Source organism: Drosophila simulans, chromosome 2R (genome assembly GCF_016746395.2).
Source record: "Drosophila simulans strain w501 chromosome 2R, Prin_Dsim_3.1, whole genome shotgun sequence".
Classification (NCBI taxonomy): Eukaryota; Metazoa; Arthropoda; class Insecta; order Diptera; family Drosophilidae; genus Drosophila; species Drosophila simulans.
The window spans coordinates 1,824,764-1,851,831 of record NC_052521.2 but is presented as its reverse complement, the minus strand read 5'-3'; the positions used below and the strand labels follow the sequence as shown (position 1 = coordinate 1,851,831).

Genomic DNA, 27,068 nt, shown 5'->3' with positions numbered 1-27,068 from the left:
TTCCCTAATTTTATCAGCTGAATAGGTGGAATTTGAAGAAGTTCGTAAGATAATTCGCCTTTCAGCTGTTGCATATTTTTCCCTCCATTGTTTTTTTTTCATAGTCGGTATCCGTACTGAGAAAATTTGAATAGAAAATAAGAAGAAGAAATGTTGAGCGTCACTAAATTTGTAGTTTGAATTTAACATTTTTCCAATTTAACATATAATACAACTTAATCAACGTTAGCAACCGTTTGTTCAAATAACAAATGGATGTAAATGCTTTAAATTGGTTGAGTATTTATTTATAACTGAAGAGTCGTGTCCAACGCCAACATTGCTCGCCTTTCCGCTTGGTTTTGCAATAATATCATTTGAATTTCGATGCCGATGCCATCCTTTCTTACCCTATAGAAACATATATATTTACGGTCAATTAATAACTCAAGAATAACACATACCATCATTGTTTTCTGTGATTCCATAATTAAATTGTTTGGTACTTGGAAAAGTTTTTCGCCGCGTAGGATTAAAATATTCGTCAAACGGCAACACTGAGCGGCCATTCTTACTTGTTCTGCAATGCTGTTTTTGTCACTCGGGTGTATATAACGTGGTGGAAACAGTGACGGTGCAATTATTGTTGCTACGTTATGCACATTCATTTTGTTTATATCTTTTAGATTAATTATATAATTAAAAAAGCTTAATAAAGAACGTAATGTGTTTCTATTTTCAGGCGGAAGCAGGTGACATAAAATCGATAGTGCATTCATTTGATCTATTGATGGAAGTGTGTGACATTGATAAAACAGTTGTATAAGCTCATTAGTAAGCAAAGGTTGAGGAAGTTCACGCAGCCATCGTTTTAGCAACGAACTAAGTTCGTGAACAGTAGCTGTGCAAAAAAGGTTAGCTAGATTATCTGGATTTTGATAAAATGTTGATTCTAATTCATTATAAAGTAATTCAGTCTGAAAATAAAAAATTATTAAAATTGAATTGCCAAACTAATTTCATTATTAACACTATTTTAACCTTTTGTTTGTGACCACCTATTCGAAGTAATCCTTCTTCTCTAGAGCCACGTCGCAGAAGTTCGCCAATAAGCTTTTCCAAAAATAGTGGGACCAAAGATGAGTCAGTGCCAGTAACTTGCTGATCCCGACGAATAAGAGCGTTTATAGATACCCCAAAAAGATTACCCTCTTCTTTGCGACGACGCTTAAACGGCTTTCTTTTATCTAAAGAAACTTTGTTGCGATCAAATATTGTGGCTAACTCTAACCAAAGTTTTGTCTGTAAACGTTTCATGTCAATTTCGCTTATTAATACGACATCTGTGAATAGCGTTGAAGGGGTATCACAGGTATCTTGGACTTCGAAGCTATCAAGACTAGAAGAATCTCGACAAATACTTTCAAAGCTTAGGACATTGTAGGGCATAGGTAAAAGGCGAACGCATTCATTCTCTGAGGCTGACAACACTTCACTCGATTTTTTCTCTTGTGATGGTGCATCATTTTCACTTCTTGAATCCTTCGATCGACTGAAAAGACATAACTTTAAACTCCTCAGGAGTCCTCAAAATTTAAAAATAACATACCCAATAGAACAAAATGGATCAGAGACGGATCTGTTCCTTGGAAATTGTATGGTGCCAATCCGTGAATATCCAAGCAATTCTATACCATCCGCCGAGTACAAAGGTATATCACATCGCACTTGTGAACCACGAAATATATCCGCAGAGGTGCCGCTTTTAGGCGGGGCGCTAGGGGTTCGTCGCAGGTTTTGTTTTAAATATATTTCATTTGATTGTTCTACACATCGTGTGTGAGTTTCGGTATTTTTTTCATATAAATTTACAAAGGTTGGTCTATTAAATAAATTTAAAGTTAAGAAACGGTGCTCAAGCAATTGGATTGAAAAATTTAAAAATACATACGAAGAATTGTTGGTCCAAGCTTCATCCATTTGTAAAGAGTCCAGGGAATCCGGAGTGGCACTTCGTGAGCGTGTAACTGTGCCTCGTTCCTTTTAGTAAATAAATTAAATTTTGCATAATTTAAGTATCATTAAATGACAATAGTTATTGTACATAAAAAAACCTCAAAAATTAATGATCAAAAGCAATTAAGTTATGAATTATATTTGATTATTATCCTCTAGTCTCCCGACTTTCTCTTTTGCAGCATATTAATAAACTCTTTAATTTGTATAAATTAATGCCGAAAGTAAATATTGTATTGTATATATTGTCAAAAACTTGGCTAGACCGGATATATTATTAAGAACCAAAGATAAAGCTATATTGGAGTTCCCCGACTATGAGATACCAGTTACTCAGCTAGTGAAACTGCGAACGCGAAACTCTATAACTAACAGTTACTCGTTGAAAAGTATGTAAAAGGCAGAAAGAAGCGTTTCCGAACTATAAAAGCTAGAAGGTTGAGATTTATCATACAGATTCTAGAGACAAAAACGCAGCACAAGTTTGTAGACCCATTTCGCCACTCCAAGGACCACAAACGCATAAAACAGCCACGCCCACATTTTTGAAAAATTGTTGGATATTTTTTCAAAATTATTAGTCGCTTAAATTTCTATCAATTTGAAAAAATTTTTTTTTTTTACCAAGGCAGCCGAAATCCGCCAAACCGGTCACGCCCACACTTTTGAACAATTTTTGAATTGTCTCTCATTTTATACCCAAATGTCTATTGATATCCCAGAAAAATGATGAAATTAATTGTATTGCACCGAATCTATTTTGGCTGCTGATCTTAGCAACACTTGAGGATTTGCTTCGATTGAGAGCTGATCAGCTGTGGAGTCCTGCTGACCTTTTTCCAGTGGTTGCGGGGCGTTCTCGTTAGGCAGCCTACCAACAGTGGCTTTCTTGCGCTTTGGACATTCCTCTGATAGCTGAAGTCTATTAAACTGTAAATTTAGCACGGAAAGGAGATTATCGGCAAGACGAAAACTATCTCTATCTACCACCAGCGGGTTGCGCTTTGGAGATTCCTCTAATAGCTGAAGGCTATTAAACTGTATCAGTAATACAGTAACAACAGTATTTTAGGTATTAGGTATTTGGGCCCCTAGCTAGGTCATCACTTGTTCGGCCGCTAAAACCAAGCACTTAGTGAGCACCAATTTATCACATAGCCAAATCATTTTTGCGTGATCAGGTTTTATAACCCGGGGGAAAATATTTTGAAAGCAGACAACATTAGTAACCATATTTTCTGAATTCGGACCACTGTACAAAAATACAAAATCAAAACTTGCAAGCGAGCTGTTAAAAGTACCGCAAGAGAGCAGTCTGTACGCTTAGAACTTTAGATTTTGTGTTACTGATCGTGGGTACACAGTGCAGCTTATGTGCATACAGAAACCACACCAAACAAAACACAAATACAGAAAAGCAAGTGAATTAGTTTATTTGTTTAAAATATAGCACAAATCAAAAAAGAATCACTCGCGAAGCGAACGTAGTTTTAATAATTTAAAAAAAAAATATAATTATAAAAGAAATTATTAAAAATCCTTTGGTGGTTTTACAAACACAAAAGTAAATTTGGAACGCAGAAAAAAAAACACGACCGTTCGCTTTGAAGCTGGGAAGAAGATTAGTCTTGTTATTCTGTATACATCAGCTTTTAGCAAACATATCATTACTGCACAGGTAGATAAGCACAGGTTTACCGAAAAAATCAACGTTCTGCCCAGCGTTGGGGTCACTAGAATTTGCATGCTTAATTTATTTTATGTTTATACAGTCGGGCACAAGAACGGACTTTACTCTAGGAGTAAAGGGTATACTAAAAGAATACAATCTACTTACATCAAATTCGCGAAATACATCCCTTATATCAGGTTTCCGTTTTGGCCGACTTTTTGTGCGCACCCGTACTGTTTTGTTTAAAGTCCTTACCAGTTGTACAATCGCTTCAGCATGGGGCTTTGATAAAGTAGTCAGTATGGGTTCCAAGTCGTTTTTAGAAACCTCTAACCCCTAAAAGATAAATAAATAGTATTATTTTTAATAATAAAGTCTGTAACCCTAATTTTCTATTAAGTAACAGATATTTTAAATTGTTTTAAGCTTATCTGTTAGTAATTTTAAATTTGCTCATCAATTAGAGCCCAAAAAGCCAAAGTTGTCAATTTTGCAGAACAAGTTATGGGATACCCGAGGTAGCCGTTAACTGAGAAAAAAAAAACTGGTTCAGCAGTGATAATAATGCTAAAAAATGCCAATGCAGTTAAGGTTTTAGTAAGAGACAACACGGTGGTACCTTTAGAGCCCTTGTGGGTTCAATATTAAAAACAAATTGGTTTCTAAAATAAAAGGGAATCAAAGATGTCGTTTAAATTACACTCCAAGCACTGCGTATCGAATGTATTGACGGCAATCTGAAAACCAGCAGAAAAAATGTGAATGTGCTGATGGAATCAATTTGTAATCTCACTGCATAAGAATTGGAAGCCTTTTTGATACCGCACATCAAAACGGATCAGCCGGCTCATCATCAGATTGATTAGATTTCGGACTATTGAAAATAAATTTGATTTCTGAAAAAATGGAATCAAGGATGTCTACTGAACTGCGTATCAAAGATATTGAAGGCAATCTGAAAACCAGCAAAGAAAATATGAATGTGCTGATGAAATCAATTTATATTGTCTTAGTATAAGAATGGGAAGGCTTTGTGTTACCGCACATCTTAACGGATCAGCTCATCAGATTGGATAGACTTCAGACACTTGAGAATCTAGAGAAAATCAAGAGAAATATAGAACACATGCTCATTGTAAGAGGCATTTTAAAAGAAATCTCCAAGTTGAAGCATGCGACAACTTTATTGTAAAAATGCCATTTTCTGAATAGGGTTCAGCCAAAGACATAAGAATAACAAGATGCGTAACACCCTCGGGGCATTATATGCTCTCGAACGTATGCCCGATATACGGAGCGGTGCTAGGAAGGTTGCAAGCTAGACATTAATGTTTAGCTTCATCAAAGCGAACTGTGGCCGAGGCCGAGCTGCGACCATCAAGCTCGGAGTCCGACTCAGGAGATCGGAGTCAATGCAAAGCGATGTATCTTTTTTTTTTTCTTCTTTTCTGACATTTTGGTGTTGGAGAAGAAAATGTCAGGAAACGAATGGGAGGTTTCTTTGTTATTATTAGTACTACGAGCCGAAGCAATTCGTATGTTAATGCGACTTTTGAGATCTTTGTAGACAGGGCATCCCCGTAATTAGCTGCGTGGTTTTCACCACAATTGCCACATTTTTTTTTAATATGGATCACATTTATTAGCCGGGCAAGTGCCAGATTCGTGCAGATCCCCGCAGGCGACACAAACGGAAGGAAGGGTACAATATGTCTTGGTGTGGCCATACTCTTGGCAGTTGGAGCATTGTACTGGACCATTACGCTTATATGGTTCTTCTACAGTAATTTTACGATGAAATAAGAATTGGAGATTGTAAATTTGGTGTACTTCTTTTCTCTTTAGTGTTTGGCTAGTTGGGTCTAGCTCGACCTTGATGAGCGGTTGGGGCTTCTTATCTTTATTAAGTATATTAAGAACTGATTTAACGTTAAAGCCCTTTTCGCGAAGTACATTCGCAACTTCATTGGGTGTGACATCAGGCTCAATGCCTTTTATTACCACTTGCAGCTTGCAGCCCTTTACTGCTTTTGAGTTGGTACGTGTAATATTTTTTGCCGTTTTCGTTTAAAAACTTCGAAACCGCATGAAACTGGTCTTCGGTTTTAACCTGACGCTTAGTTTCTTGAATTTTCCCTCTTCTTAGAGGTATAACGTAAAAATTATTATTTCCGATAAGGTGGACTATTTTATAAACCAGTGCGTTCGTAGTAATTTCTCGGGCTTTGGTTTTTGAGATTCACTATTTAGCTATTAGCTTCCTCGCTTGTGTTTTCTGCTAGCAGTCCAAACACGTTTTTATTGTTGGTAGTAGTAGTTTTTGTTTCGCTACCACAATTTAATTTGGCTCATTACCTGTTGTGCGTTGCGGACACCGTTTACGTTTTACAAAAACGTAGCGATCCATACCAGTCTGGATCGGGCGGCCACTTGTATTGCTCTTTGACTCACATAAATCTTGTTGCGGTTGTTGTCGATGCGATTGCAGTTGTGAGAGGCAACCGTGCTGGAAGTTACTGCAGCTAGGCTTAAGAGAGTAGGCTTGCCTACAATGGTTAACGGAGTATGTGTGTAATTTTTTGTTGGTTTGGGGAAGCGCACTCTTCACTCCAAGATTTTGGAACTGTGCTAGGCAACGACGGAGAGCAAGTGTGGGCTCTCTGGTCTTGGGAGGGCTTGAGCGTTTCCATAGAAACGAACGAGAAATACGCGTTGTTTTTGATTGAAGAGACCCGACGCTCGTCTTGTTCACGTTGACGTTGCTCACGAAATTCGTTTTACATTTTAATTTTACTGATTTTATGATTTATTTATTAGTTTATTATACATTAGTTGGAAAGCAGCACATAATGTCTAATGCAATGTATCTCAAGTGCAATTTTTGTTTAGTTGAGTAGGAGGAGGAGCATTTAGCCAAAGTTCTTCGCCGTGTGGTTAGCTAGCGAGAATACTACCACAGTCCGCTGTTGCTTGCTGTATGAGACGACTAATACGGCAGGAGGAGGCCGACCGAGCCTCTTTTTTCGGCACAACGGGTCGAGCAGCTATCCCAGACTGCTCATTGAGGTAGGCCCCCTGTTGGGAGCCTTCGTGTTCGACGTTCAAGTTACGGTATTGGTCAATAGAGATTTTGGGTAGATCTCGCTCCTCAGCAAGGGGGAGTGCTTGCCCAGCAAGCAAGTACTCGAATTGCTACCCGGTACGCTTGTCTGGCGTATCCATCATCATTTGCTTATGATGTGTGTATAGGCTGTCGTTGTTGTAATCTCTTCAGTGTGGAACACGCTACGTAAAACAAGTTCAAAAGGATCCGAAAGTCAAACATTGTCTCAAAGTACTCATGTCTTGTTCAAAAACATGCATTGGATATTTTTAATATTTTTTCATGTTTTTCTTAGTTTTGCAAATTGTTAATCGATTTGCCAAAATAATTTTTGCGCGCCCATTCTAACGCAAACAACTGCCTCGCCCATATTTTGAAAAATGTTCAGATTTTGGTTTGGTTGGACGCAGCGCAAGTTTGTTGACTCATGGTGCCACGCCCAATCTAACGCCCACATAACGCATAAAACTGCCACGCCCACACTTTAAAAAAATTTGTTGATTTCTATCGATTTGATTTTTGCCACGCCCACTATAACACCCTAAAACCGCCCAAAACTGCCACTCCCACCTTTTTGAACAATTTCTCCGACTCCTCGTGTCCAAAGCGCTTCAGATTGCTGCGAAAACCGCTAATCAACTCCTCGGCTTTAGGTTGGGTATCACTTGCTGCGTCCAGCAACCCTTTAATCTATTGCTCCACCTGGTGTCGTTTACTTCGACGTCCTCGTGAAGTTTCCGTTTTCTCTCCCGTATGGCTAGCTTGAGTGTTTTCCTGTGGGCTTTATACTCGGCTTGGCGTTCAGCAAATGACTGCGCACCTCTGGAGCGTTGATAGCGAGGAGGAGAGGCATTCACGAGCCTTCTCTATCTCCTGGTTCCAATAGTAGCCCTTTGTTTCTCAGTCGGAATAACTGCGTGTCCAGGGTGTCCGCGTTGTATTTCATTCTAGCTTGGGCTGCTGACGGGGCTTGGGTCGAGGAAGGGCGTCCCAGATCACAAATGATGGCCAAATGGTCATTGCCAGTGTGGTCCTCGCTGCCTGTGTGCCGGTTCCCTTGGTTTAATAGAGCCAGGTCCAGCGTCGCAAATGCACAGAGCACCATCCTGCTTCTCACGTTGGTGGATGAACTGCCCCTCTCTGACCATGCGTTGAAGTCGCCAGCTATAAGTGTGCGGGATGTGGCATCCGATGCCAGTCTGTCCAATGCCCGACTGAATTCGTTTAAGGTCAGGCTGGGAACTAGGTATACGCTGTACACTCACCATCTGCCCACCTTTGCCCTAACAAACCCGTTGACTGCTATAACATGGGTTAATTGTTGGGCTACGCCGCTGCACCTCCAGATCGCTGCTTTCCTGGTGCGGTCGAAAGCCGATAGGGCTCTATAAGAAACGCAAGCTCCACTCTGCGTTCTCGCACGGTCTGAACTAACATACTGCCGTGCAGTGATTCAGATTGAGCTGAATCGAACGCATCATTGTGGTGCCTTTGGTGCTCCTTTGCCCGCTAGTGGGGACTTCCGTGTGCCTGCTTGGTAGTTGGTCGGTTGGCTTCCTCTGCTTGCGCACTAAGAGTACTTGTGTGGAGCGGACCTGCATCTGAAGTAGCACTGGCTTCTGTCTACGTGCTTCTACAATGGGCCGCCATGTGGCCTTTCTTCAGACATTTGAAGCACCTTTCGCGGGTCTGCAGTGCCTTGTTCAGACATTGTGACCGAAATACGGGTCCGCCAATATGATTTGCTGGAACTGCTTGGGCAGAGGCGCGAAGCTCGAGGAGCAGTTGACCTTTGGCCTCTTGACCCTGGATACATTTTCTCCTATAGGCTCTTGTGACCAGCGACAGCACTTCGCTGTACGGTAACCCAGCTAATGGGGTGATAACCAGAAGGGCCGTGCAATACTTTGGTTTGGCACCGTCTTTGCCCTTACTCGGTTCTTCATACCTGGAGGGGACTGCTCTGTTGGCTAGCATCGGTTCTTGCGGCGGTGCGTGAATTCTCAGCCTTACACGCAGCTTCAGTTGGAGCTCCTACAATCTGGCAAATGCGTTCTTCATTAGCAGATTAATGCTCCTCACCCCTTTGTGGTTGACCCTCGCCAGAAGGTCGCCCAGAATTGCTCCCATCTCCTCGATTTCTACCAAAGTGGTCTTTACTGATGTGGGGTCCTTAGGACTTTGGACCTTTTACCGAACACCAAGCGCTCTTCATCCGTTGTGGGTGCACTTGTTGCATTGCTTGTTACGACGGCTTATTGTGCCGCCGTCGGGGCGGGTTTGTGGAGAATGTTTTTGAAGGGCCTCCAGAATACGTGCCCTGGCCTCGGGATTAGCCGAGGATGGATTTCCACATATGTGGCTGCCCCCTGGAGTATTAATTTTTTTTCAGATATTCCAGTTAGGTGGTGCCTTTTTTTTACCTCCTGCCAGGTGTTTGGCTTTACACCTTTCGCCAGGTGATCGTTATGCTGCCGGCCGTTGCGGCTCAGACGCAATACAATTTTACAATATTATTCAGCTTCTCCTGCTCTTTGTGGTAGTGTCTCTGGGATTCTATGGGATGTTGCCAAGAATATCCGTCATCAGCCCGTGAGTGTATGCTACGACCGGTGAACCGATTTTTTGGCTGGTAGCGCCACCTGTGCCTGCGGACTCATGCAACCGACCAGCACTGCCAGACAGGGGTGCTTTAGCCGTTTACCAGCTGACCTGCGAGATCAGTTAACGTTCCCGGCAACTATGTGTGGTGGCAGCCACGACGCAAAGAGCAACAAAAAAGTTTTTGGGCGTTGGACATGGCAACGATTTTTTTGCCAAACCAGTAGAAATTAAATAATGAAAAAATATTAACACATTTCTTAGGCGCGACAGTTTTGGGCGGTTTGTGGGCTTTACAACAAAAAACAGAATTGCGCTGCGTCTAAGCTATATGCTATGTCCCTGTATGCATAATCTTAACCTTTTAGTTTTCATAGTTTCGAGATCTCATCGTCATATCTATAATAATAATAATAATCTATCTATACTTCCTTCTGCCTGTTACATGCTTTCCAACGAATCTAGTATTCCCTTTTACTCTACTATTAACGTGTATAATAAAGTATTAAGATATTTTTTATTTGATTTAATATACCAAAAGTCAGTAAACATATATGGCATTTTAAAATCCACGGGGGTCAAAGGCAATATACAATTTACTTATTCGTAGATATATATATTTTACACTTTGACCGCTCTTGTCTTAATGATTTATTTGATTTAAAAGATTACAGATAATAGAATTTAATGAAGGAAGGGAAGCAATAGTGTCCGAGATTGCACACTAGCGCCGCAAAGTGTAGCTTATTTTAATAACTCTACTTTAGAGAGACTTTATATATCAACTTTAGAGAGACTTTATATGTCTCCTTTAGATATCTAATTTATAGTGAAAGTAATAATAAATATTAATATATTGTAAAATGTGAGCTTACTTGTTTAAAGGGTTTTGTCAATTCTGGATAACCAGCGGAAACCAGCCACTCTGCTTCCATTTCTCCATCTAAATTATATTGCAAAAAAAAATATTATTGACTTTCACAACATTTTTGTTATACAAACCTTCGTAACTTGCTTCGGGTTCGATACTTTGGGAATTGCTTTGCAGGTAATACTCGTTGAGAAATTCCGAAAAGTCCTGATCATCTGACTGATGAAGATCTGTATTGCTGTTCATTTTAAATGTCTCTATATATCAAATTTTCTCGTATCCATGGGAGAAAATATCTGTAAAAATGTGATTATCCGAGTATTTTCGATAGGCTCTAAGGAAACTATTATTTTTGTCAAACATTTTTATACTTTTTATAAAAATTCTTTAAAAAAAACAAGAGAGAGCGAAAAGTAGAGATCCCCGACTTTCAAATACACATGCCTCAGCTAGTGGTAGTTCGGATGAGAATGTCGGGTCTCGCAACCGCAAGCAATTTCTAAATTTGTTATTTGTAAACATGCCAACTTTGGAGACACAATTAAGCTTTATCTCATCTGTGCCATTATCTTTCGTTATTTTAGCTCTCACTCCTCGCACTCTCACAATCTTGTACTTTCGCACTTGCACCTTTGGCTTAGCGTTCTTTTAGCTCTGCAATCAAGTCGCTCATTATCATCCTCTTTCTTATCCTCGATGCCGAATTTCGCTTATTTATTCAATACAGTAATATTACCATATTTCTTGAAATAGAACAAAAAATAATATATAAACAAAATTTATCAAGTTTTTGGGCGAAGCAAAATTATTTAGGAAATCGATAAAAATGCACTGACCACTAGAATGTAGTTGCAGTTTTGGGCAGTTTGTCTCCGGAATCTAAATGTTTAATATTAAGCCCCTGCGGACAGACGGACATGGCCAGACCATAGTGCCACTTGGAAATAAACTTGTCTCTGGAATATAACTGCTTAATCTTAACAGTCTAGCTTTTACAGGTCCTGAGATCGATCGACGCGGTCATACGGACAGACGGACGGACAATTGGAATTTTTTCTTCATTGATTGAAGCTATGTCATTATAACAGTAGATTAAGCCGTTATAATAAACTCGTTTAAAAGTAATTTACTCACTATGTATGTAGAAGAAAGTGTTTCGGACCCTATGAAGTACACATATTCCTGATCAGGATCGCTTGCTGAGTCAATTGTGGGATCTTGTGATTGTGGGATCTCAAATTTCTATCGCTGATTTTTTCTTTTGACTAGCTAGACTGTAATTTCTTGTGTTTTCGCTAGAATCCTTTTTAGGACCCAAAGAGTTGGCAAACACTGACCGCGATGACCGTACAATTATTTATAATGTCGGTTGAGCCAAAGCCATTCTAATAACAATGTAAAAAAATAAAAGCAATCCTTTTGCGCTGACATTCCAGGATCTCTCGAATTTTTGTTCAAAAGCCGGACAGTGAAACTGTCTAAAGTTCGAGAACGTGTCGAGGAAAAAAAGGTATTACAGGGAGCTTTTTTTCTACAGAAACAGAATGTAAGGCTTTCCAGAGCGATCTACTACAATGCATGTATTTACACGAAGAAAACGATATGAGCTGTCTGCTCGCGCAAAGCCTTTCTGTTGTTATATATTTACAGAATATATAATTGAACAGAATCGCTGTTCAATTTTAAATCGTCAGGATCGTCAGTGCGCGCGAGATGCGAAGCGATAATATTGGGCGAAAACGAGCGATAAACCATTGCATGCATTTTTAAGTGCAATCGCTCGAAAGATGTCAGAGTAAGAGAGAAGAAAGTTGCGAGCTCAAGCGAGAGACCAGTTTGCAACCTGCTAAATCGCTTTAACTCGCTCAGAGCGTACGATTGTATTCTGTGCTTTAATTACCGTTTTTTTTTAAACACACGTTTTTTTTTTGTTTTGTTCCATTCTGTTCTTGTTTTTAATTATGTTATTAATTATAAAATAATTATAATAATAATATTATATAATAATTATAATTAAAAATGTTATTTTTAATTTTTGGCAAGGCAGTATAGGGTGTATAACAAAATTTGGCTACTTCTTCGTCAAACGACTACTAATTTTATTTAAAATATAATAATATAAAAGTCGAAATAGACATCCGCGCATAGTGAAAGAACGTTTCTGTGTGGTTTCGTAAGTCATAATATAAATTATTTAATTCGCCTTTTTCATTTCTACTGCAGTTAAGGGGTGGACGCCAGTTTTTTTTTTAACAGAAAGTGTATAGTTGCCTTTAATGCAAAAATTCCTCGTCCGAATCCATTACGTTCGCATTAATAACTAAAAGATAGCAATGTATATCGCTCCTCGCAAAGCTCTCACTCTGACATCTTCTCGCTTTGCTCAGCGCTTCTCGCTTCGCTACTCGTGCGCACTCTGCCGTCAGCCTTTGGTTTGTATTTTGCAAGTAGCACCGATTAATAGTAAATAAGATTAATACTGTTATTTCCTATTAACTTATTTAATAAATATTATATTTGAGTTTTTTTTCGTTTCTTTTTATTCCCGTTACCCGAAGATTAAAATGGTATACTAGGTTCCTTGAAAAGTATGTAACAGGAATAACGAATACCATATAAGCTATATATATTCCTTATCAGGGTCAATAGTCAATTTGTTTGTTTGTTTTAACAAACAAATGTTTTAAATTTTTGTCCGTTTAATTGTTTGGCTTACCAATTTCTATAGATATACCGAAAACACTTTGGTGACTCCTACACCTACAAAACGCCAAATACGGTCACGCCTATATTTTCAAAACATTCTTTATTTTTTATACGCTTTTTGTCACGCCCACTCTTACACCTTAAAGCCGCCATACCGTTCACGCAGAAGAATTTATAAATTTTTTCAGATTTTATTCGATATCCCAGAAAAATTATGAAATTTCGCGTTTGCATTCACACTAGCTGAGTACCTACCAGTACATACCAGCAAATTCGTTATAATATGTACATATATATAGTGACGTATGTATTTGGGTGGTCCAAACCGGCCACTTCAATTATTTCAAAGAACCATAATGTATCCCCCAGCTGCGCAGCATCCGTTTCTAATAAAGAATTCTTTGGCAGCGGCACTCAGCCGTTCGTGAAAACATCCTAAAGGCTGACCTAAGCAGATTTGACTGCTTTACTTGTTTACTTTTATATATATAGGGACGCAATCACATAATTAGCACTGTCCAAAGAAATAAGAATATGCTGAGTGGCAAAAACCACACAATCCACATCCACTCATTGTTTTCAGTCAATATCCCAAGTGGGCGGTCTCGCTTCCGAAATAATATAAACAAATGGGCAATATGTCACATATTCACATAAACAGCACTTTCGGAAGAAATACAGAGTGGCAATTTCACGCAATGTATACAATCCACATCCGCTAGCTGTATACAATCAATATCCTAAGCGGGCGATCTCGCTCCAGAAATAATGTTAACATAAGGACAGTATAAGAAAGATTTTTGTCACTAACATTTAGTCTTAAGCTGATATCCGAAAAAAGAAAAAAAACTTTCGTCAAATATTTCTTTACAGCGTTGTCCTTAGTCACCTGACGGGACATTTATTTGATTCAATAAAAATTTTTATATTTTTTATGTTATATTTTATTTTTGTTTATGTTTATGTTATATTTTTTTATTGAATCAAATAAATGTCTAATCAGTTGACGGGATATATACAGTGTGTTTTACGGAATGCCGTACTTATATGCCTTTATAGGCCTAATTAAGTGATGATCCTGTCATACCATAAAATTCGTAATTATACATATATATATATGTATATATATATATATATATATATATGATCATATATATATATATATAACTATCTATAACTATCCTAACTATCTTATAAATTCCCTGAAAATCCCTATCAAGTTGTGGGCGTAGATTGTTAGGAAAGTGAGTCAGTTAGTTGGATGATTATTAAATGCCCAGATCGACAACAGTGTCCGGCTGCTATAATTCCAAGCGAAATAAATTTTGTTTCCCCGATTTCTACCGATATTTCTTAAAAATGTTGAAAATTGTAGATCTCTCTTGGGCAAGTCGACTACAGCGTTCTCTCTTGTTTAATATAAATGTTATTAGTTACTATTCCCAATGTGGTCATACATATATTGTCTTGCAGATAAACAGAATAAATCACCATGGTTAGTACACCCAATACCACAGAGTTATTATCATGAATTTAGTTTATATTCGTGCGTGCTCCGGTGATCGAATTCAAGCTGTCAAAAGTACGTCGACAAAAGTTATCGGGTCGACCCCCATAATTATAAAATATAAAAAATTCATTGATTATTTTAAAGAAGGTCCAAAAGTATTGTTCGTAAATAATGTTATTTAATTTAATTACTTAAATGGTCGAAATGCAGTATAAAAGTAATTGCGAATATCTGAATTAAAACTGTGGAAAAAGTGGACTGGAGAACAGTTTAAACAGCTGTTTACTGTTTACGAAACATTCTAATAGCAAAAATTTTGAGAAAACCAGCGCACCTAAAAACGAAATCGATAATTTTGCCTAAATCGAAATCGACAAAAATTACGATTATGTGTTTGCTGATCCTTAATTATTTAGATTGGATATTGTTTCAGTTATAAGATCGGGAAAGCTTAGTTCTTTTAATAGCAACTATGTCGCCGACTTTGTACGTTTAGGCTGGTCTTCGTCGTAGATTGTATCTCTTTTTGTTCTCGTTCTCGTTTTGAATCTGGAGAATATGTCTCTTTTCTTGAATTCTAAGTTGATCACACTCGTCGTTAGAATTCTGAATCATTTTATCGTCTAGCATCTGCTGAATCCTTGAATTCAATTTCAGGCGCATCTTCGTGCCCGTTAATAGATCGAATGGTTTAGTGCTTCTAGCAAAAGTTGAGTTGATGACTTGTTGTACGCCACTGACGAATTTATGCCATTGTAGTGGGTCGTCAATTGAAAGTTTTGAAAGGATTGAAACCATTGTATAGTTCAACTTGTCAACCTGGCTATTATCCAAAATGTTGCTTTGATCTTGAAGACTTGCAACGGCATCTTTTGTAGATGTTAATTTGGATTTGGATAGAGCCAGCAGAATTTTATGAAATTGTCGATTACTGGTAATACTGCTTATACTGCTTTTGCGTTTGCTCTAGAAGTCCAAGAAAATTTATATATTACGTTTAAAGCGGTTACTTATCTTTACTGAGTGGATGAAGTTCCACGTAATGTAGCTGCCTTTGCTGGTTAAATCCCTGAAGATAGCGTTTACATGACGCTGGAATACATTTGACAAATTGGAAAGACCGGAAGGTACCCGCAGAAACTCAAATTGTCAGTTGTAAGTGACGAACAATGTATATCGCTCTAACTCGATGTTTCGCTGATGCCGTCTTCAATCGGTTTTATTGTCAAAAATGTAACGTTCGGCATAAGAAAATCTGCGGGACCGTGAGTATATCGGTATATCGTCGTTCAGAATCAAAGCATTTTAATGTTGGTTTACTTTGTGCTTACCAGATTGTAGGATTTCATAATATTGTGGACTGTTCCTTTAGATTTATTGCTTTCTGTTGGTTTAATGTCTGTCGGTTGTCGGTTTCGTGATCTTCAATATACATTTTGAGATTTGAACTTATTTCAAGTTCTGATGTGAGAGGTTTTGTAACTTTTACTCCTTCACTGTTTACTGTAAATTAAGCTTGTTTACAAAACTCGTCACCAAACACCATTTCTTAGTCGAGGAAGCGCGATTCTACGACAAGAAAATATGTTAAAAATTCTGCCTCCTATTGAGAGTTTATGCTCAAACGATCACGATCCTGACGATTTGACCATATTTTTCTCTGATAAATCGTTAAGCTCGTTAAGTTTCTTATAAGTATCATGTGTTATTAAATTATATTTGCTTCCGGTGTTTATCAGAGCAGTGTACTTTTCGTTATATATTTCCACTGCACATAAAAGAATGAGTAAATCAGAGCTTGCACATGTTGAAAATAGTTTCTACCCTTGCTCTTGTTTTCACAAGTTGCCGATGTATGCCACTTGGGTATAAAGTATGTGCAAAAAGTATTCCTGTAAACTTTTGCCTTTTTTAATCTTACTCTCCGATATGAGCTTATTTAGCTGCGCAGTGTTGGTTGCGGTTTTAAATTCATCTAAAAGGGGGATTTTCAGCTTTGCCCAACTTGTTAATTGACGCTAACTGTTGGAAAACATCTTTACGAAGCCGTGCAACGACCGCTTTGAGTCATTCCATAACATTATAGTCGACATGTCTTTAAATTCATTCACCCACACTTCTAATGACAGATTGTCTTTGCCACTGAACGATCGAGCTGAGTCCTCTATATCTCGAAAGCTTAAAGCTAACTTCATTTTTCTGATTACTTTTGTTACTTCTGCCGCTGATATTGATACTGTCAGTCTCTTCCTGAGTTTCTTCGCCGATTTCATTGTCTGTTTCATACTCTTCGCTGTTAGTCATTTTCCTCGCAAAAATCAGCTTCGACTTTCTTATGTTGCAAAATACATATGTGTTTTGCCAAGTCGGTCTTATCGTGTTGCAGTTTTAGCGAATTGCAAATTATAGCAAGATCCATATCATTGTCTGCGATGTAATTCATTTCTTTTCGATTTGACTCGTCGTAATCATAGCCTCGAAATTCTCGCAAACGTTTTCTGTTATTTCTGTCTCCCTATATTTCCATTACGAATCTATGCCGGAGCAAAGCCTTTCAAGTATGTTCACACAATCCCACTGAGTTATTTTTATTATGATGTGTTTACTGATCATTGATTGGCTATTGTTTAAGGGCTTTTGCAGAGATCGTCGTTCGCCGGCACGTCTTCTACTTCCTCGTCGTAAAAACCTCCTCTTTCCACCGTTTTTTCTGTTCTCCTCCCGAAATAGAAGTCTTTTAAAGGCTCGCCACGTCGTTAGCTTCTCCTAGTCATAGTTATATAAGCTAGGATGACCAGTCATTCTGCGTTCCCGGACCATTCCCTCATATCTAAACATTCTCAAATACTCGAAATACATGCAAAACCAAGGAATGCATCCATAGGCCTTTCACGGGGTGCTTACAGATGCATTGCTCAGGAAGCAGGAAAGAGACCAAAAGGACAAGTATCTTTAATACCTCTGGAAGTTATGTGGAGTTATGCAATAATGTTCCACTCCAATTCCACTTCGTACTAGGGACCTCTTTGGAGCGCATAAAGCGACAGTCGACCACTGTATGTGTGCAGACGTAGTATAAGCTTATGCATTGTAAATTTGACAAAATGTAACATTTATATTTTGGTAAATAGTAATAATAAAATAATGACAACAAAAACATATTGTAATTGTGCTAAATATTGCCAAAATAGGGAAATAGTAATTATTTACGTATTTTTGTAATTTGATGTGCTCATTTTAATTTTATGCTGGCAGGTCTGTTTTTTTATACAAGGTTGAGTTTCAATTGATCATTTTATATACAAAATTTGATTGTCCCACTTGAATGACCTTATTTATGCAAAACTCCTAAAATCTCTTAATTTTTTAAATCAAAATTGATATCGGCTTGAAAATCGTCTTCTCCCACAAATATGCACACATAAACAATTTCTTGCGTATGCCTTAACTTACTCAAGCAAATGCGTAAAAATATTAGATTTGATTCTAACTGAACGAAATAAGCTGCAAGCCACTGTATGAGTATACGTTGAACTGCAAAGAAATGCCGATGTTAAATTAATCATAATCCACGTCAATATAAATATTATATATCAATTTACATTACAGGTCTTGGGACATATGTATGTAAGTTAATGGATAAACATATATACAAGCATACTATGTACATACCTAAGAACCCATGACAACACGTATATCTAGTTGCTTTTTTATATTACAATTAATAAATAACACTTTTAAATTATAAAAAGTTAAGTAATTTAGACACAACTTATGTACAAAACTACTAGTTTCAGCAACGAAAAATCGACATCAACTGGATAGCAGATGGTATCTCCTCTTCTTAATGATTTTACTTTTCCATATATATATGTATTACATATGTATGTATTACACAGAATTCAGTATATTTGACCTATACACTAAAGATTTACTAAGCCATATATCAAGATGTTTGTGTAAACTGCTGAAGGAATCGAGATGTATTCACATTAACTTCAACCTTACACAATTTTCAAATTCAATTTGTGAACTTATGCGTATATATGCAAACTAAAATTGATACTATATGATTATTTCAAAAAATAATTTTCATATATTATTATTTAATATTTATTCGGTAATAGACTTTTTCACTTATACTATTACAAGACACTTTATTAACATATAATCTTTGTTCACAATCTCGTCCCGATTCAGACAGAATCTTCTAATTCATCATTCTTGTCCAATCAACCTCGTCCAGAAGCTTTTTATTCGAAACATTTTGAACTTTCAATAATGTTTGGCCGTTTTTGTTTGGTTACAAATATAATATGTATGAATTTTATTATTAATGTAGAAATCGAATACAAAATGATTAAAATTAATAATATAAATGAAATTTATATTTTCCAATTGAAAATTTTAATAAATTGGTTTAAAATATTAATGTTGTCAATGGTACGTTCTGAGTTGTTGGATTTTATATAATCTGCCATTTCCAGTTTCTTACAGTGGTTAGTGGATATGTACTCAAGAATTTTGTTTTTCCAAATTGATGAATGACATATTATTTATTGTACTTGTGCCGTTATTGTTTACATTATTATTTCCATTTATAAGAATGGAATGATATCTATATTCATATTTTTTCTCTTATTTTAGAGCAAATTGATTTTTCTTCATTTAGTCAGCGGGTAAAACAAGTTTTATCTTTACTTAAAATATCATATACCATTACAATTATTAAAAAGTTCGTTCTTAAAATTAGATATTTCATAGAAAGTATTTTCGCATTTTGCGACCTGATACATATCTGTCAATATAATAAATTTGGCATCCATTTGTTATTACAGGTATTTGATATAAAAGTAAACACGCGGCTGATGCATCGATTTCATTATTAACGAAATCTGAGCCTGACACAGCCATAACACAGCATATTGTTTGCTATAAATTGTAAGTATTTATTTCTCCTCGAATATCTATTCAAACAGGAAGTTGCATATTTATTTTAGAATACTCCTTTTCAATTTTATTCATAATCTTATTTTCGTAATTCTTTATTTGATTTAAATTATCCATAGATTATGCATTTTTTCTTTATCGGAAAATTCAACGACGGCGTGTTCAGGATTTGTGCTTTATAAACTTCCTTCGCTCATTACCGTTTCGGTTTTAAATACTTTTTGTTCATCAAAGTTTTTTTTTTATAATATATTTTAATGGATTCACATTTTTTTCCTCAATTAAACACAAATCGTTTTTTTCTCATTTCTCGAGCTTTTTTTCGATTGCACCCAATTAATTAATTAATTAATTTGTACTGACTTACGGTCCCAGTTGCTTCCCTTTTTAATGGGATATGAGTTTTAGCTTTTTGTGCTAGGTATCGATTAAAATTATTTCTTGGCGAAAAGTTATTTAAATTCTCTCTGTTAATTCTTATACCTCCGTTTATAATTTTTAGGCCAACGATAGTAGCTAGTATTCGGACGATTTTCATACCTTATTGAACTATCTGCATTGGTTCTGGTAGGGGTTGTACATTAGAATTGTTATTTTAATTCCAATTATTATTATGTCCAAAGTTGTCGTTTGGCGGCCAATTATTATTCCCATTATTATTCTTATTATTATTCCAATTTGTTCACGCCGGAAGGGCGCAAACAGTTGAGCGGCAGTGTAAGCGGCCAATGCTTGTACTCAAAGCTCCTCCACGGCTCGCAAGCACCGCTGCTCGCGCTCTCCTTCTCTCCTCTCGCTCTCCTCCCTTCCCGCAAGGTATTCACGCACTTGTAAATTAAGACTACCTTAACACTAACAGTGGAAATACCGCGGGACCGCGGAGAGGTGAATACCTTGCGGGAAGGGAGGAGAGCGAGAGGAGAGAAGGAGAGCGCGAGCAGCGGTGCTTGAATAACTTTGTGGACAGGGCGTTTTATGGTGCCGCGAGACGTACGGATCTCAACGACTCGAATGCGATCGTCGGCTCCTGGAAAGGCAGAAACAATTCTGCCGAGCCGCCATTCGTTCGGTGGTAGATTGTCCTCCTTGACAACTACCATATCGTCGGCTTGTAGGTTCCTGGTCGGAAATTGCCATTTGCTTCGTTTATGGAGTTCTTTGAGATACTCCTCTTTCCACCGTGCACTAAACTGCTGATGTTGTGCCTTGAGGTGTTGCCATCGATTTATTATCGACTTGGCTTCGCCCTTTATTTCGGGTTCCGCCGTGGAAAGCAACGGCCCTCCAATGACACGCTCTCCCTGTATAATTTTTTATTTCGAAAGGGCCGGCATAGTCGATACCCGTGTAGGTGAACGCCCTCGAGAAGGAGACTCTATCTGTCGGGAAGTCGCCCATCAGCTGTGTTTGGAGTCTCTTCTTGTAAATCGTGAAAATCTTACACGGATTGACCACAGCCTTCACCACATTCTTGATTTTAGGAATCCAATACTTTGTTCGGATCAGGCGTACGATCAATTGACTACCGCCATGAAGAGTAATCTGGTGAGTAAATTGGACGATGAGGCGCGACAGTCTACAGTCATAGGGGAGAAGAATCGGATGACGTTCATCATATTGCAGGGTTTTGGATGCAGTGAGACGGCCGCACGCCCTTAAAAGGCCGTGTTGGTCAATGAACGGGAACAAATTCACCAAAGGACTTGACACTGGAAGAGGCCTTTTCTCGGTCAGATGCTGAAGCTCTTGGCCATATGCTCTGCGCTGCGCAATGGAGGTCAGAGTTCGTTCTGCCTCTCGGATCTCTTCACTTGTAGGTCGTGAACTGGGCAAGAACGAACCTTTGCGGCAGCGTTTAAGGAAGCGTTGAACATAGACCAGAACTCGCAGGGCCTTGTCCAATTTGGAGAAACGTTCGAGAAAGTCGATGGACGGGCCCTTGACAAAATGCACTTTGACCGCGCGCTGCTCTAGCTCTGTCACTGGAAGAGTGTCGCTTTGTGCTGGCCATAGCTCTCGTGGCCCTTGCAGCCACTCTGGTCCGTGCCACCAGAGATGGTTTTCTGCCAATTCATGTAGGGATACGCCTCGACTGGCTAGATCGGCGGAGTTTTGTTCTGAGCGAACGTGTGCCCAACAGTCGACTGGCGTCGCCTGCGTGATCTTGGCAACTCTGTTGGCCACAAATGTGGTCCAGTTGCACGCAGGCTTTCGTAGCCAGGCTAAGACGATTGTGGAATCTGTCCAGCAGCGGATATCTGAACTGGCGGAGGGCATGTGCGGAAGGATTGCTGTCACCATTTCGGTTAAGAGCACGGCACCACAGAGCTCTAGCCGAGGAAGGGAGACGGTTTTTACCGGGGCCACTCGTGTTTTGGCTGTAAGCAGGCGAGTCAGGATCTTTTGCCCCATCTCGACGCGGATGTATATAGCCGCTCCATAGGCTCTCTGAGACGCGTCACAGAAACCGTGGTGCTCTATGATTTCCTCAGGCTGGTACCAGATCCATCTCGGAACCCGGATCTGGTTGAGGTCGGAATACTCATCTAAAAACGATTGCCACCGCTGACTCATTTCAGTGGGAAGCTTATCGTCCCAGCCTAAGTTTTGCAACCAAATCTCCTGCATGAACATTTTTGAACGGATTATGAACGGCGCGAGCCACCCGGCAGGATCGAACAACCTAGCGATTTGGGACAAAACTTCTCGCTTTGTATAGGAGGGTTCCACAACTATGTCGGGGGGAACGAAATAGAATTCGTCGGACTTTGCCCTCCACCGAATACCGAGCGTCTTGGCCGTGCTTTCGGCATCGATGTCGAGGAGCTCGCTATGAAGGAGGTGTTCGGCCGGGACGTCTTTAAGGACGCTTTTGTTGTTCGAGGTCCACATTCTTAGCGGAAACCCGGAGGCACTTAGGGCTGCTTGCAACTCTCGAATTGAACTTTAGGCTTCGTTTACGGAATTCGCCCCTGCCAGAACGTCGTCGACGTACATGTGCTGCTGGATGATGCGGCTGGCATTTGGAAATGGCACTTGGATATCCTCTGCCAGCTGATGCAAGACTCGAATGGCGAGGAAGGGGGCGCAGTTGACCCCGAAGGTAACTGTTTTTAGTTCAAAGTCTCGGATATCTCCTTCCTTGTTTCGGAACAGAATTCTTTGAAACGGGGTATGTTTTGGATCGACCCAGATCTGACGATACATTTTCGTAATGTCTGCACTGAAGACGTATTGAAAATAACGCCATTTCAGGACCTGGATCGTTAGATCGGATTGTAGGACTGGACCAGCATGAAGGATATCATTTAAGCTGGTCCCATTTGCCGACGGACTTGAAGCGTTGAATACAACGCGAAGCTTTGTAGTGGTGCGTGATGAGGAAGATGATACGAGGGAGAATCGTGAGTCGGCGGAACATCTTTCATATGACCCAGATCCAGGTACTCCTGGATAACGCTGTCATATTGCTCTTTTAAGGGAAAGTCTCTTTTTAAACGATTTTCGTTTCTAAGAAACTGAGCTAACGCAATGGACCTTGAATATCCTAAATCGGATCCGGTATTCTCGGGATCCCGGAACGGGAGCGTCACCACGTACCTCCCGCTTGCGTCTTTTGTTGTTGTTCGGAGGAAGTTCCTTTCACAATAGGAGTCCGACTCTTTTACCATCTTTACTGCTAGATCCTCCACCTCCCAGAACTTGCTGAGAAGCGTGTCGAGCGAATCAGGGTCGCCTGTTTGGTGCACCTGGGTCGTGAAGGATGCGACCCGTTTCGGCTTACCCTTGGAAATCGGCCCCGTTAGCACCCACCCGAAAATAGTTTCTTGGCCCAGGAGCGAGCCGCAAATATTTTGTCGGGTGCCATCCATCATTATGGATGGTAGAATGTCAGCCCCGATCAGTATATCAATTTGAGAGCTCTCAAAAAAGGTAGGATCTGCCCAGCGGAGTGCGGGCAGGTCCTTCGAAGAATTCCGAGGGATCGGATAGGAGGGCAGTTTGCCTGAGAGCTCCGGAAGGACGTACGCTTCAGTGTCTAACTGTAGACCTGGCTTAGTAGGAGCGCGAATCCCGAAGTGACACAGCTTCGAGGATTTCACGGAGACCGAATGATTTAACCCGGAGACTTGGGTCTGGGTGTTGCGGAATGGCAACTTGATTAGGTTGAACAGGCGTTCTGAAATGAACGTCGCCTCGGATCCCGAGTCGATTAAGGCTCGGGCTCGGTAGTTCGTCCCCAAATGGCACACGTCAATCATCGCTGTGCTCAGTAGGACGGCTGAAGTGCCGGACGCGAAAAAAGTTTGCACCGCTGAGGTGCTTGCCGATGCATTTCTGCTAGAGGGTCTCGGAAGTTGCTGTGTAGGGGGCGAGGTTGAGGAACTCGCATTTTCGGAATTTGGGGGGCTGCGATGCAGCAGCGTATGGTGCCTGCCCTTACATGTAAAGCAGCTGTGTGTGCTTGTGCAGTCACGTAGCTGGTGACCTCTGGCAAAACAATTCAGACATAGCTGCTTCTTTTTTATATAGCCGGAGCGCGAGTCAACAGACATTTGAAGAAAACGCGGGCACAATCTTACCGGATGGTTCTCCTTATAACATAAGTCACACCCTTTCTGTTTGGTGCTGACCTTTGTCTCGAAGGATTGAAGCCTTTTTGGAACTGCCTGAGTCGGTTTCATATCTTCGATGGCTTCCAATGTCCGATACCTTTCGCTCAGAAAGGCATTCATTCCTTCCCAAGCTGGGATCTCGGATTTGGCAGTTAGCGACTGTTCCCATAGGGACAGGGTCTGCTTGGGCAGTTTGCTCGCGCAAAGGAAAACCAAGAGACAATACCAGTTTTCTGTGGATACCTGGAAATGCGCTAGTGCTGTTAAACACCCCTGAATCGTGGATTGTAGCTCTTTTAGAGCATGACCAGATTCTTGAGCTCAAGTTAAAAAGAAGCTTGAGCTGGCTGTTGACTAAAAGTCGCTGGTTTTGGAACCGATCTCGCAGCGCCTCCCACGCCGAAGCAAAACCATCATTCGTGAGAGGAGATTTCGCCACGATGGCTTTTGCTTCGCCACTTGTTTTCGTAAGGAGATGGAATAGCTTCTCGACCGGAGTCAACCTGGGGTTGTTTACGTAAATTGCCGTGAATAGGTCCCGGAAAGTGGGCCATCGGAGGTAGTCGCCATCGAAGACTTCCGTGTCGCATGGAGGTAAGCGGCAGCCGGACGAAATTAGCGGCTGAGAGGGTGCTTGCGCGACTTGAGGCGTTGCTCTGTCGATTGTTTCGCCAATTTGTGCTGCACATGACTCGTATACTGAGTAGCAGTAGTCATATTTGGCCTGGAGAATAGGCACTGTGTCGAGGGATCCTTCTTGGGCCATTAGGTTAGAGCATGTTTCGTACTCTCTTTCCACTTTGTCCCATAAGGCTCGCACCTGTTGCAGACGGACTTGTAACGTGTGTAGGGACGGAGAGGCTTGATCAGGAGTGTTGATCTTCGCTTCGAAAAGGCTTACGCGATCGCTGACGGCGATGAATTTATGCAAATTTATGCCATTTTCCTTGTGGTAGAGCGTGTGACGCGGAGGAAATCAGTCCCGACAGCGGAGGGACTCTCGGATTTTCTCGATAGAGAAGACTCACTAGACGCTCGCGTCACTGGTCGGGAAATGACCAACCTAGGAGTGGTCTTCGAACTGGTCGATGGCAAAACCTTTGCTTTCGGAGTGGGAGTCGCGGTTTTGACCCTGGGACTAACGGACTTGGGTGCTGGCTTACCGCGAGTGGACAGCGGAGATTGCGGGTTGAACTTTTGTTCTTTTCCAGATGCGGGTGTCTTTATCTTGTCTCCCTCTAGGAGCATGCTCAGCTATGCCCTAAGAGAAGGAAGTCAAGAAGGCCTGCACGCCGCAAAAAAAAAATGTGGAATTAAAAAGGAACCAGACACAGAGGGCACCCAAATCTGGATGGACAAAAGATCCCGTCGGAATTCGGGAGAAAGTTGCAATTGGGATCTGGAGATTGGAGCACGAAAGAAAAAAAATCCCAATTTTTGTGAAATAAGGCCCCAATAGATCTTAAATCAACTGGAAAAAAGCTTAAATGATTTCTGAAAAAATAGCTAAAAAAATAGCTACCAGCTGGAGTCTGGATAATAGCCAAGGATTTATAAAAATCGCTACCGACTTGAAATCCCGAGAAAGAATAGCTACTATATAGAAAATAGCTATAAACTTGAATTTATAAAAAATAGCTACCGGATTTAGGACCGCAACGAAAAAATCGCGACAATTTTATTATTTTAATTTAGGAACCAGAAATAGGAGCCAGAAATAGCTTGTAAAAAAATTATTATTTGGCTTAAATAATTATTAAATAATCGGGTCAGTTTTTTTTTTTTTTTTTTTTTTAATATTTTATTTTATATTTCGATTGTAGGGTATTCTCTCGTCGCTATGCGCCGGTTTTTGTCAGGGCAATAAAGAACAAAGAGGAGACGAAAGAACTTGCACTTGGCAAGTCTATGTAAGTCGCGACTGTGTGTATGTGAATATGTATGTATTATTTGGAGTTTAGACATAAAATTTGTTCTTAATATTATTTATTATATTATATAATATATTTATTTATTAATATAATATTATTAAAAACATTGATGGAAAATAAAACGCCTTTTCCGCGTCGGCACTTGGAATAAATTTTATTTGTGGTATGGATTTGCCGACGGGAAACAATCAAAACTTAGGTAAACTTTGGTTATACGCCTTTTCCGCGTCGGCACTTGGGAAACAGGCAATGTAAACTTTGGTACACTTTGGTTAAAGGGAATGCAAATAATCTGCGCAATGTATGTCGCTAATATGTGTAATGTATATGGATATGTATGCGTATATTTATGTGTATGTAAAATTTTGAATTAATTTTAGTTGAATTTGTGGTTTGTGTATTTTAATGAGGCAAAAAAACAGCAATTTAGCAGCGGACGATAATAGTGAATTTTGGACAGTGTATATATATATATATGTATATGCGCTTGGGTACCAGCGGATCACCGTGAGACGAATTAGGGGGCCGGTATTGGCAAAGTGCTTGTTTATGCACTTAGAAAAAAGAAGTAATCACGGTGGCTGGGCGCATGTACTTATATATTTTCACTTTTCACTTGATACGGATGGACGGAAAGAATGAACGCCGTTGGAAAAACGAAAATGGCGACCACGGACGGAATAGGATTTAGAGCCATACTTATCTTGATTTTTTCCGCAAGGAGCGCTGGCAGGATCAGGATTTATCCGGCTCGAAGGACCATGTAATGTAGAGGGCGGAAATGTTTGTTGTTAGGCTGCTGCGGCTGAGTCCTCCAGAAATTAAAAAGCCCGGGACCGCGTGTGTGGCGACAAAAACAAGGGCAAAGGCAATGCTGCTGAGATTGGAGTTTGAAATTTTTTTATCAATTGGGGTAGAGTGCTATATTTACGGCTTGGATAATTGAGAAGCTGCTGAGATTGGAGTTTGAAATTTGTTTATAAACTAGGACAGAGTGCTGTATTTACGGGTTGGATAACTTGCACAATATTGCAATTTTTTAAATCCTTAGATGGAAATGTATGTAAATATTTATATATATTTAAATTATGTTGAGGCTTTAGATAACATAAA

General features: G+C 39.7%; 2 protein-coding genes across 5 annotated transcripts; both read right to left on the bottom strand.

Annotated features, from left to right (window-relative positions):
• Window positions 1-153: 153 nt before the first annotated feature.
• Window positions 154-18,426, bottom strand: LOC6739798 (rho GTPase-activating protein conundrum). Of its 4 annotated transcripts, XM_039292909.2 has the most exons (11): window positions 18,131-18,426; window positions 17,912-17,992; window positions 17,418-17,538; window positions 10,374-10,538; window positions 10,247-10,314; window positions 3,833-4,003; window positions 1,931-2,019; window positions 1,589-1,861; window positions 1,021-1,531; window positions 444-956; window positions 154-390 (listed from the first exon to the last, which is right to left on the bottom strand). In XM_039292909.2, exons 4-11 carry the CDS (start codon window positions 10,486-10,488, stop codon window positions 241-243), a joined length of 1,890 nt encoding a protein of 629 aa, XP_039148843.1. In that variant the 5' UTR covers window positions 10,489-10,538; window positions 17,418-17,538; window positions 17,912-17,992; window positions 18,131-18,426; the 3' UTR covers window positions 154-240. The 4 variants fall into 4 exon arrangements, with proteins under 4 accessions (XP_039148843.1, XP_016025982.1, XP_016025983.1 ...); XM_016168972.3 differs by lacking the exon at window positions 17,418-17,538 and having other exon boundaries at window positions 18,131-18,425; XM_016168973.3 differs by lacking the exons at window positions 17,418-17,538; window positions 17,912-17,992.
• Window positions 15,387-22,300, bottom strand: LOC123327051. The gene is made up of 2 exons (XM_044922367.1): window positions 20,752-22,300; window positions 15,387-15,424 (listed from the first exon to the last, which is right to left on the bottom strand). Exons 1-2 carry the CDS (start codon window positions 22,298-22,300, stop codon window positions 15,387-15,389), a joined length of 1,587 nt encoding a protein of 528 aa, XP_044778302.1.
• Between the last annotated feature and the right edge of the window lie 4,768 nt (window positions 22,301-27,068).

What these genes read in the sequence shown, in the direction of transcription:
- LOC6739798 (XM_039292909.2), bottom strand. Translation starts at nt 10,488, where the DNA reads ATGAACAGCAATACAGATCTTCATCAGTCAGATGATCAGGACTTTTCG. An exon ending in GATCCATTTTGTTCTATTGG is followed by an intron (nt 1,532 to 1,588) that starts GTATGTTATTTT and finishes ATGTCTTTTCAG; the next exon opens with TCGATCGAAGGATTCAAGAA. An exon ending in TAGGTGGTCACAAACAAAAG is followed by an intron (nt 957 to 1,020) that starts GTTAAAATAGTG and finishes TTTTATTTTCAG; the next exon opens with ACTGAATTACTTTATAATGA.
- LOC123327051 (XM_044922367.1), bottom strand. Translation starts at nt 22,300, where the DNA reads ATGTGGACCTCGAACAACAAAAGCGTCCTTAAAGACGTCCCGGCCGAA. An exon ending in GAGGGCGTTCACCTACACGG is followed by an intron (nt 15,425 to 20,751) that starts GTATCGACTATG and finishes TTGGACTTCTAG; the next exon opens with AGCAAACGCAAAAGCAGTAT.